This window comes from Papaver somniferum, chromosome 5 (assembly GCF_003573695.1).
Source record: "Papaver somniferum cultivar HN1 chromosome 5, ASM357369v1, whole genome shotgun sequence".
NCBI classification, from domain to species: Eukaryota; Viridiplantae; Streptophyta; class Magnoliopsida; order Ranunculales; family Papaveraceae; genus Papaver; species Papaver somniferum.
Window position 1 is genome coordinate 186,681,553 of NC_039362.1, and position 11,656 is coordinate 186,693,208.

At 36.8% G+C, this 11,656-nt stretch overlaps 1 protein-coding gene and 1 pseudogene across 1 annotated transcript; both read left to right on the top strand.

Annotated features, from left to right (window-relative positions):
- Window positions 1-2,190: 2,190 nt before the first annotated feature.
- Window positions 2,191-6,680, top strand: LOC113283953 (annotated as a pseudogene).
- A 1,170-nt stretch (window positions 6,681-7,850) lies between these two features.
- Window positions 7,851-10,610, top strand: LOC113283954 (tropinone reductase-like 3). The gene is made up of 6 exons (XM_026533331.1): window positions 7,851-8,125; window positions 8,232-8,348; window positions 9,236-9,370; window positions 9,660-9,785; window positions 10,039-10,140; window positions 10,287-10,610. The coding sequence occupies exons 1-6, from the start codon at window positions 7,994-7,996 to the stop codon at window positions 10,434-10,436; spliced, it is 762 nt and encodes a 253-aa protein (XP_026389116.1). The 5' UTR covers window positions 7,851-7,993; the 3' UTR covers window positions 10,437-10,610.
- Window positions 10,611-11,656: the final 1,046 nt, after the last annotated feature.

Below are 11,656 nucleotides of genomic sequence, written 5' to 3' on the forward strand. Positions count from 1 at the left end.
TTTTGGGTGAAAATGACATTTAGATTTTGATATTGTTTAAATGGACAAAAATGTAAAAATAACCGGGATGTAAACAGTTTCATCTTATCCATTTTTAAATACTTTTTCTTATTTTTAATTTACATCAGGATGCATCCAGTTTCATCCTTGTTATTTTTTAAGTTTAAGTCAGGATGAATCCAGTTTCATCCTTGCTATTTTTTTGGTGTCCATTTCACCCATAATAATTTTTACTCGTCCATCTGAACCATGCTTTAAAAATATTTGAACAAATAACCCATTTTCTGTAAATTAATTCTTTTGTTCTTCTAAAAAATTAACACAAAATTGGTTAAAAAGACCAAAATCAACAATTTCTGGGTGAAAAGGACATTTAGATTTTGATACTGTTTAAATGGACAAAAATGTAAAAATAGTCATGATGTAAACAGTTTCATCCTACCCATTTTCAAAAACTTTTTTTATTTTTTATTTACATCAGGATGCACCCAGTTTCATCCTTGCTATTTTCTAAGGTTAAGTCAGGATGAATCCAGTTTCATCCTTGCTATTTTTTTGGTGTCCATCTCACCCGTACTAATTTTTACTCGTCCATTTGAACCATGTTTTAAAAATATTTGGACAAATGACCCATTTTCCGAGAAATTAATGACGAGTATTAAGCTTTAAAAAAGAGTTACACTTCAAAACAACTCTCTTTTTCCTATATTTTCTCTCTGAAACTTCCCAAAATTGTGTTTGATTTCCCCAATTTATTCCCGATTATTTTTGATTTGTATGGTATGATCTGATATTTCAGATCTTCCAGACATATCAAATAATCTTATGTAAATTATAAATAGAAAAAACCATTGCTCTCTCAAGCGATTCAGGTTTTAGTTTTTCTCAATAATCAATCATCAATGACATGTAGTTCTTTCCATTTAGATGATTTCTCATCGTTAATGGCTTATGTTGGCCATTTTAGTTATTTTCCTATCTGTATTAACAACGATCATTGATACAGTCTGCAATAATTTGTTCAAGTGTGGCCATGTATTCAAGTACATTTTAGGAGATACTTTATTCGAACTTGGTGTGGATCCTTTTATACGAGATCAGTAGCTGTTGGTTATGATGATAACTACAACTTGATGGGCAGATTTCTTCTTCTTAATAGAGAATCAGAATTTGAAGACTCACAAATCAAAGTCAAAATGGTTAAATTTAATTTCAAAAACTCGTAAAGCATCGATTTCCTCTTGAAATTACATGTAATTAGTATGTATGGTACGTGTATTCTAGTTCATCTGTAATATGAATTTTCATCATTACTTGTACTATTTTTATTTGGATCCGATGTACGAATTGCTTACAATTTATTAATCAAAAATTCGTTTAAGAAAGAAAAAAAAAAGTCACAAATGATTGCAATACATCTATATAGTTATTTGGCACAACCTGGTTCGAAAAATTTAGTACCATATGAACCCAAATGGTCATTGAAATAGGGCAATCAACAACAGTGTACAAGCTATAATGATCAATCGATCATCTACACCGCTACAACTTAGGCCAATTCTTATTCTTTTCATAACTTTTTTCTTTTTTTGCTCATAATCCTTTGAATAATGTTAACATACACATTTTAATTTTGGTTGGTCAAGTAATTAACAACGAATTTCATTGGTAAAAGTGGCGTCCATTATTACATTCCCCAAAATCAAATCGAAAATAGAATTAAAATTTCATGCCAACATTTACATAAGTGTGCCGGAAATGATTTATCCACAGAGGAATAAATCCCCCAAAAGGGCCAGAACACACCCCAAGAGATAAAAAAGGGACCCACATTCTTACCATCCCAATACAAGAATCATTAAATGACTGCCACACGATCAGTTCACGGGACAAATCTCGGTTGAAAGTTTCGGTGATCTATCATTCCCCTAAATGTGCTGCACAAATCGGACTCCATGACCCCACAAACACCCCTTGCCAACTTGGCAAACCAATATTCCTTCTAGACTTCTAGCAAAGAATACAGGTTTTCCACGTAGTCAATGTCGTAGTATGGGTTATAATATCCAGGTGTATTTTCACGAACAAATCTTTTTCCAGTTTTTCATGGATAAAGATACAGATAAAAATAGGTAATAAAAGAAAATTAATAAAACTTTATTTCAAAAAAATATAAGAAAAACAGAAACCACGAAGAGAAAGTGGAATCTGAGATCGGGTTCTTTTGTTTTAGGAAGAATCAAAAACATATGAAAGCGATAGATCACGTCCCTGTAAAACTTCTTTTTTCACTTACTTATTTTAATAAACAAAAAAGATATCATACTAAAAAAAAAGCCTCCATCAAACGAATTCAATTCACTAAAAGGAAATCTCTCTGAAACCAAACCAATTTTTCTCATTTCTTGATTTTTTTTTAGATCCCCATTCGAAGATTATCAAAGGGTTCTCTTTGTTTCTGATTACATGCAAAAGCCAAGATTGAATTGATCACTCAAGAATTGAATTTTTGGATATCAGATTTTTTTTCTCTGTAATTAATGAAGAACTATTTTGGGTAGTTAATAAGAAGATGTAAAAGATACCATTTTTATATATTGTTTGAGTTATTGCAGATCTCTACTCTTTTTTCTAAAGGTTACAGGATTCTTGTGGGCTAAAAGGTGGTAAGTTTTTTTCTAAGCCTTTTGCTTTAATTGATTAATTCATTTTTTAATCTTCAAAAAGGAAAAAATCATTCAATTTATATGTCCTTTGTTTACTATTACATGTGATTAGTTCGAATCTATCTCCTTCTTCCATTATTGTTGTCTATGTGTTTGAGTTTTGATCCAATCCAATATTTGTTTTTTTGAAGGTGGGGTTTCTCTTTTTGGCTTCATAAGGTGTTATCCAATTAGTTTTGCAAGAGTTATCTGCTTGTTAATCATCAATTTGCTATTGATATTGGCAACATAATTCAGACAATTTGGGAAGGAAAGTTATTATAGGATAAAGGGTACATCAATCTTTGTTTGATTTGGAAGGATTTCATATTTGGTGTTCTTAATTTGATTGAGTATTGGGGTTATTATTAGTAGAAGGACATTGTTGCATAAGGTTTCTTCAATTGAATTCAGAGAATTGTTAAGGGAGTTGTGGTGGTTATTGATTAAGAGAATTGGGTAATTAACAAGTTGGAACGACGGGTGAAACGGAGAATCTCGGTTTGTTCCTGACAGCAGCAGATCGATCAGTTGAAAATAGGGGATTCAATTGTCTGGCTGGTCTGGATTGCTTACTCGAGATAATCAGGGCCCTCAGGATGGGGTCCTGCCTATCGACAGATGGGACGAATCCACACCCTTACTCTCCTACATCTCCCTCGGGAAATAGGAAGCACAGGAAGAAGAAGGGGTTGAGAAGTAGTTCTTCTTTTGATTCAAGAAGATCAGAACAGTTACGTAGAACTCCTGGTCGATTGTATTCTAATGGGGCTAGTAATGCTGCTTCACTTTTTACTCAACAGGGGAAGAAAGGAACCAATCAGGATGCCATGATTGTCTGGGAGGTTCGGTCTTTTTGCCTATGAATTTAGCTAATTTAAATTTCATTTAATCATTTGTCTAGCTATGCTTATTTCTTACTTTACCTGCTTTTACGACACACTTGTTGTTTTTCACTGTCATACATATGTCGTAATTTTTTTGATTGGGTGTTTAATCTGATGATGGGAATGAATCAATTACAATATCATATCGTTTGGATCTTAAATTATTATATGTTTTATCCTTTTGATGTCTTTGGTTTCTCATTTTTAGTATTTGAGTTAGATGTAAGCTTTCTTCTTTAACTAGTTTGCTATTTAGCTGAAGCTTAGGCATACCTTCAGTTTTAGCTGCCCATTTCTCCACATCATGATACCAAAATACAGATGGTTGGGGCAGAAGTAGACCATTTTTTTTAACCTCAGAGTAACATGTATTTATCTAGTAACTGGGTTAGATTTCAGATTTGTCATGTAGTAGACCAGTACGGACATGTTTAAATTACAGGCAGTATCCCACGAAGCAGACATATGTTATTCTACAATTTCTTTTCTCTGTTTTACTTTTACTAGTTTCGCCACTCAAGGGGCTATAAGTATCTGAAATACGGTTATATATCTTCAGAATTTCGGCTCACGAACAGATACTGTCTTCTGTGGGGTTTTTGACGGTCACGGGCCATATGGTCATATGGTTGCCAGGAGAGTGAGGGACTCTCTTCCTCTTAAGCTCAGTTCCCACTGGGAAGTAAATATAGGCGGTGAGGATATCTCCAGGCAGAACAGCATTTCTGGAATGGAAGGCATGAATGCAGAAGAAAATACCCCTCTATGTGTGGATGAAGAATCGGGGGTGTCCATGGATCTCGAAGATAAAGACAAATATCCAGAGATCTTTCTGACACTGAAAGAGTCATTTCTAAAGGCCTTCAATGTTATGGATAAAGAACTGAAAATGCACCCAACTCTAGATTGCTTTTGCAGCGGAACAACAGCAGTCACCTTGGTCAAACAGGTACCAAGTCTGTACATTTTGAGCTTTACTTTGAAAATATACTTCAAATTTCCTCTCTCAGTTAGCTTCCGTGATGCAGGGTCAGGACCTTATAATTGGAAATGTAGGGGACTCCAGAGCCATACTGGGGACAAGAGACCAAGACGACTCTCTTATTGCTGTTCAGTTGACAGTGGACCTCAAGCCAAATCTCCCACGTAATATACCTCTCTTATATATGTGTGTGTGTGTGTGTGCGTGCATGTCTTTGTGTTCTTGTGAAGCTGTTTTGGTGTTATCCCTTTTAACTTTTCATCTTCTGCTCACTTTACAGAGGAAGCAGAGAGGATCAAAAAATGTAGAGGGCGGGTTTTCGCCCTTCAGGATGAGCCAGAGGTTTCTCGAATTTGGCTGCCTAACAATGACTCCCCTGGTCTGGCTATGGCTCGGGCTTTTGGGGACTTTTGCCTGAAGGATTTTGGTTTGATATCTGTTCCTGAGGTTTTTTATCGGCGCCTCACTGAGAAGGATGAGTTTCTCGTTTTGGCTACAGATGGGGTAAGAAAACAAAATCTATGTTTTTCTCTTCCTCCTTGCCCTCTATTGGAAGTACTGTTCAGTACTTATTGCCAGATTATATTTGTATGCAACTTTCTTACATCTGCATTATGTGATGATCATCTTGAGTGCAATTTTATGTCATTTCTAAGACCAACATCTAAAGCATAGTTGGGAATTTTCGTAAATGATCCATTCGTATGTCTCATATTAGTATCCTTCGAAGCTAATTCTCGACAGTACCACTGGAAGCAACAATTGGACTACTATAGCCACATTGTTAAGGTTTCTGGTATAGTTTAATATCCAACGGCTGTCTGCCTCACCCTCTATTCTACCATTATCTGATTGGTCACAGTAATTCTATAATTAGTTGTACATAGGTTTTTGTTTTTGGTATAAACTTTTTTACTGTTGTCTGGTTTTCACTTGTATAACCACCTTGCCGCCAATCAACGAACTCGTGGATGTTACTGGTTGTTTTCAGACTGGATTGCAGCGAAGATCGTCAAGTATATGATGCTTAGTAACCCTAGTCCACTGATGAATTGAGGCTATGCCAAACCCATTGTGGCCTTACCTTTAGCTCACGCTCTAAGCTTGGTAGTCCAATAGTAAATTACGAACTACTTGACAAGAAGGAAATCGTTATATTTAGGATGTAAAACTATTGTTATATAAGAAGAGCAGAGTCTTTATAACTTGAGATCTTTGCAATGTTAATTTTGATGTGCTGTACAGGTTATTTTACATGCATTTGCTTGGTTGTTCTCATTTGCAGGTATGGGATGTGCTCACGAACCAGGAAGTGGTAGACATAGTGGCCTCAGCTCCTACACAATCTGCTGCATCTCATGCACTGGTAGAGTCGGCAGTTCGAGCTTGGAGGTCAAAGTACCCTACTTCTAAAGTAGATGACTGTGCCGTCGTCTGCCTCTTTCTTAAGTCCAATCCAACCAACAACTCCCCAACTTCCAAAGAAAATCAACCAGTATTAGAAGATCTACTAAGCATGGGTCCTGTGGAACTGAACCGATCAGGAACTGTTGTACGAGCTTGTCCTCCTGAGATTCAACCTGATGAAGATGAAGAAAATGCAGATCTTGTGGAAAAGCCAAACTGGTCGGCTCTGGAAGGTGTTTCACGTGTCAACACACTGTTAACTCTGCCGAGGTATGTCCCTGGTAAAGATGGAAAACCCTCGATATCAAAATCCCGAAAATGAAGGAGCTCAATTTCATTCGTTGTTGTCACTGTATTTATATAACTGTTATTATCATACCACTCCTACATTGTTTTATCTATTTATTGTTTTTTCTCCCTTTCAAACACCGTAAAAAGAAAAAAAGCTTGTTTTGTAGGGTGTTTGATGTATTTTGTTTTTTTTGGATTGGAGAGGTTTGCTCAGCTTTTATTAGTGTCTGGGAAATCCTCCTTTCTCAGAATGTCTGGTGGAATTGGAATTTTTGTAAGATCCAACTCCGTTTTACCATTGTTTTTTTCTTTGTATGGAGAGGATTCTTTTTTTCTTTTTAAAAGTGATCTTGTTATCACTTTTAATTGTTCTAAGTTGTTAATAATATTTTTGTGAAGTTGTCGAAACCTGTGGTTATCTGTATTATTTCTGTATGTTCAGTTTTCTCGTGTGCTAACGTGGGTATCATTAGTCTGCAATAATTACAGTGAACTGAGACTTTGTACTGTAAACAACTAGATTACTAGTCCTCCTGAAAAAAGGTGGACAGAAGGATCGAAATAAACATACAGAAACTCAGAATCCATTCCCTTCTTGGTTTTCACTCTTTCCAGAGTTCTTGTTATTTCTTATTTGATCTCTTGACTTCTTTGGGCATTCTACAGCGATAAAATTCCAATGCGTCCTTTAGTTTGTGCACAGGCTTGGCATGTTCACCTTGATGTTGAGATGCGAGGTTATGGGGTTATGCATGCAGAGGCCTGCATTTGATCCAGGGTATCATATGCAAGTGACCCAAGTCCATGTTTCGGAGTAAAAGACACTACCACCATGTTTGTTTACTCAAAAGACACTACCACCATGTTTGTTTGTTTACTCCTGACTCATCTGAGTCGTCTGGATTTTAGTCACATGGATCTGAGTGAAATCATTTGGCTCATCTGGATCTGACTCGATATGTTTGTTTTGAGTCAGATCTGACTCATCTGACTCAAAAATATGTGAGTCAGTGGTTTCGTCCGACGAGTCAGGGGTATTTTGTTACCTGATTCAAATGGGTCCAAGTCAGGACGTGTCTGAGTCAGATCTGACTCAAAATGGGAAACAAACGGTCTGACTGTTGATGTCAGGGGTTGAGTCAGATCCAGACGCCGAATTCAGGTGCAAACCAACAAGGTTACTCATCATTTCACAAAATGAGATTTGATTGATTCTGTCGGAGAAAAAATAATTTTGTGCTGAGAAATCCAGCATGTCATGGAATGCAGCATTATAATTATGCATATATCTTCTGTATAAACATGGAAGAGCACATGTACTGACTGTATGCTGAATAGCTTGCGTGGACTGTAGTAAGTCGACTAAAATCAGCCATACCTACCAAGTTATATCCGACTGTTTCCTTCGTATCGTATCAGTCGGTAGCTGAGGCTGCAATAGTGGATTTTATTAATAGTACGAATTTCGGTCGGTCATAATCTTTGCACTAGATTACTATAATGCGGCGACTTGTTGGATATTTAGAAGCTTGTCTTGTTTTCTAGTCTAATTTTGTTCACATTGGTCACCACGCCAGATCAGCTTTGATTTGTGCAGCTAGGTCAAATGGCATTCATTTCTGGTAATACTTTAATAATAATAATTGATTACCACTAGAACCTAACTCAGCAACCCGATTTGATATATTTTTCATCGGTGAGAAGAAGTATACAGTAAAAAAATGGCGATGATGAAGAAGAGATTTGAAGGAAAAGTTGCTATAGTTACAGCTTCAACACAAGGGATTGGTTTCAGCATAGCGGAACGACTTGGTTTAGAGGGAGCTTCTATTGTCATCTCATCTCGCAAACAGGTCAATTTCTTTCTGGGTTCTCTTCCGATTTTTCGATTTTTGTTAGTAATAAGTGAAATTGAGATTGAAAGATCAAATTTGATCTGGGTTTTCTCTGATTTTGCAGAAAAACGTAGATGAAGCTGTAGAGAAGCTAAAATCTAAAGGAATTGAGGTTTTTGGGGTTGTTTGTCATGTATCAAATGCTCAACATAGGAAGAATCTCATAGACCAAACTATTCAGGTATAAAGATCAAATTTTTAGCCTTTTTCCATTCTATAAGTTCCAAATTCTGATCATGAAATGATTGAATTGAGGTTTTAGGGGTTGGGTATTGTTTCCAGTAGTATAGCATATGATTGTTAATTGTGTTCATTTCACTTGTTATTTGGTGTAGATAGTGGTTGACTTTCGAATTTGCATTTTCTCATAATTGTATTTGTATCGCTTGGTTTGGTCTCAAAGTGACGACGGTAAGACCGGCGTGTAAAACCTCTGGTGGGGGATGTTCTACTGAAGGTTCTAATTCTATAGAACTATAGGGAATCTTAGTCTAGTTTCGTTATCTAAGGAGTAGGGTTTATCTTATCTAGAGCCGTTGGAACTGCTTAGTAGCTTCATGAGGTAGTTTTGTGCCTAATTTGTATATGAAACTTAGCGTTCAATTTTGCGTTTGTGTTCTGTGTTTGGTTTCCAAAACACGTTTCGTATGATATGCCTACGGTTTGAGTATTTTGCTTCAGTAATTTAATAATTGTAAACACCTTCTGCAACGATATGTATATGATATTATGATCGTCTGTGAAAAACAATATAAAGACTTCGGTTTTACCTGATATCACGTTTCATGCAAAACGGCCAATCCAGAGTGAGTTTCTTCAGTCTATTTGTATGTCTTAAGTTCAGAAGTGCGCAACTATAACCTAGATCTTCAATTTACCTTAGTGTCATTTTGTGGGGTGAATTTTAGATTTGTAGATGAATTCCTTTTTGTCTGGACTGGAGGTTTTGATTTGTTTTATTCTATCTTAAAACTTCAAGTTCATGTGTTATACACCAGCTAAATAACAATCAATGATACAATTTCATCATGTTGGTTCCATCTAAGCGGTTAATGGTTTTGTTTGCAGAAATACGGTAAAATCAATGTTGTTGTATCCAACGCTGCTGCCAATCCATCTGTAGATCCCATTTTGGAAACTAAAGAAAGCATTCTTGATAAGCTCTGGGAGATCAATGTCAAGGCATCTATACTTATCTTACAGGTAAAACACATTGGAGAAACTTTTCAGTGAACATCTCAAACTAACATTCAAAGTTTATAGAATTCAGTTTCCTTTTAGACCAATTCCCAAGTGGGATTAGAGATCGTAATCCTCCATCCTATCATGTACTTTTAACAGTTGTAAAGCTAGTCGATGGTAAGAATTTCTGATGCAGTTGGTTACGCAAAATTGTAAACTAGAAGATAACTTTAAAATACAATTCATGAACTGTTCTTATTTTTTACTTGACATCCTTACTTTTATCTTCATCCAATTGCCATTAATTCAGGATGCAGCACCTCATTTGGAGAAAGGATCTTCGGTTGTGTTTATTTCTTCTATTACAGCTTATCAGCCATCTGCATCGATGGGAATGTATGGGGTCACCAAAACTGCTCTTCTAGGTCTCACTAAGGTACTAAAACTATACTATTAAACTGTCAATACTAGAAAGCTGGGACGACGACTAGTGAATTCTTGAGCCAACTGTTGTTGGAGTACCATTTTTTCTAGTGCTTGAGTTGTTCTTTTTAAGGTTCTGCTATTTCCTGAGATGACTCTTGACACAAACACACGCAAGAAATATGAAATGTATGAAAGAAATGGTGGGTTTACCCATAAATTTTTTCCGTGAAGATCACATCTTTAATAGCCAGTCTTTCATGTAGGCCCTTGCAATCGAGATGTCCCCGGATACCCGAGTGAACACTGTTGCTCCAGGATTTGTACCCACACACTTTGCCGACTTTCTTACCAAAGATGAAAACGTGGTTAGTTTTTTTTTCTACTATATCCTCTGTTTCTTCCTTCGCTTGTTTTGGTTTTTAGTACTCATTCCTCTCAGATTTTTGAATCAAGAACGCATTTCTACGTCGTTGTAAATTTGTATTTTATTTCTTGTTATGTTTGGGTGCAGAGGAAAGAAATTGAGCAGAGGACCCTGCTAAATAGGCTCGGAACAACAGAAGACATGGCTTCTGCAACCGCTTTTCTGGCATCCGATGATGCTTCTTACATTACAGGTGAGACCCTGGTAGTGGCAGGTGGAATGCCTTCAAGACTTTAGGAGTTTATTGAAATTTGAACTTCATTAGGATCTCGCTCTGAGTTGCAAAGTCTCTTATTCTCTTGTTTGTACATCAAGTTCCAGCTAAATAAATGAATCCACTATTTGATAATGCGTCAACAAAATTATTCCACAAATCAGAGATAAAGTAATTGAGTGAAGTTCATTTATATATTCACTCAGCTAATAAAGTCTGCTGAAACTGTAGATTTATAGCATTAGATAGACAGTGGCAGTATTTTTTTTTTTTTTAGCCACCAAAACCATACTGTTAAATTATGCAGGGCGCTCGAGATAAAGATAAGATTAAACTGTTCGATGCAGGTTGCCTCGTCACTAGCAAGTTGTGTCATTGCTCCTGCATCGTCTTCAACATGTACATATTTTCTGACACATTTCAGCATAGTTGAACAACACAAGAGCCGCATTCCTCACCTGAAAGTCATTCTTGTCAGCGTCAGACATCTTCCTGAGGTCCTCAATAATTTGGTCCTCAGGGTTGATCTCCATTGTTATCCCAACTATGCCCGAGTCCCTCAGAAAACAACTAGAGGACGATATGGAACGGTCAGAGACAACAACATCCTCAACTCTATCACCTAGCACTTCCTTAAACACCTTGCATACAACGGAACTTCTCCTTCATCAATGTCCTCCTAGCCTCATCCTCATTCTCCTCCATGCTCTTCCGACCTCCCTTCACTGGCAATGCAAGGTTCACTTCTTATGATCCCTCCCCACATCCTCGCTCTTCCGGCCTTCATTTGCTGGCCCTGCAAGATGCATTCTCTTATGATCCGTCATCCTCCTCATCCACGGTTTTCCTCCAACCTTCCTTGGCTTTCCTAGGAAGTTTCACTTTCTTCAGAAGCTCACTGTATACAGTTACTGCTTTTGTTAAAGTAGCGATTAAACTCCCGACCTTCGACAGCACTACGGACGAAGCTCTATACAGATTGCTTTCATCACACTCCCTGTCTATGCAATCCTCTACTTCTTTAAGTAATTCCTCAGCATTCTTTTTAGCATCAGCACTGTCGGGTGAAACCGAGTGCACTTGATCACTCTCTTTCAGATAATCCAGAGTTCGGACGATACGACATATTAACGTCTCTGGATATCTTATTATATTCTTCCATATTTTGGATGCCGGGAACCTTGTCAGCAATTTGAAGAATCTTCCCTAGAATCGTCTTAGAAAGCAAGTTATATTTATTGTC

Bases quoted from the DNA above. Each gene is read 5' to 3' on its own strand.
- LOC113283954 (XM_026533331.1), top strand. From the start codon at position 7,994: ATGGCGATGATGAAGAAGAGATTTGAAGGAAAAGTTGCTATAGTTACA. The intron at 8,349-9,235 runs GTATAAAGATCA...TTTTGTTTGCAG, and splicing joins TCATAGACCAAACTATTCAG to AAATACGGTAAAATCAATGT. The intron at 9,786-10,038 runs GTACTAAAACTA...TCTTTCATGTAG, and splicing joins CTCTTCTAGGTCTCACTAAG to GCCCTTGCAATCGAGATGTC.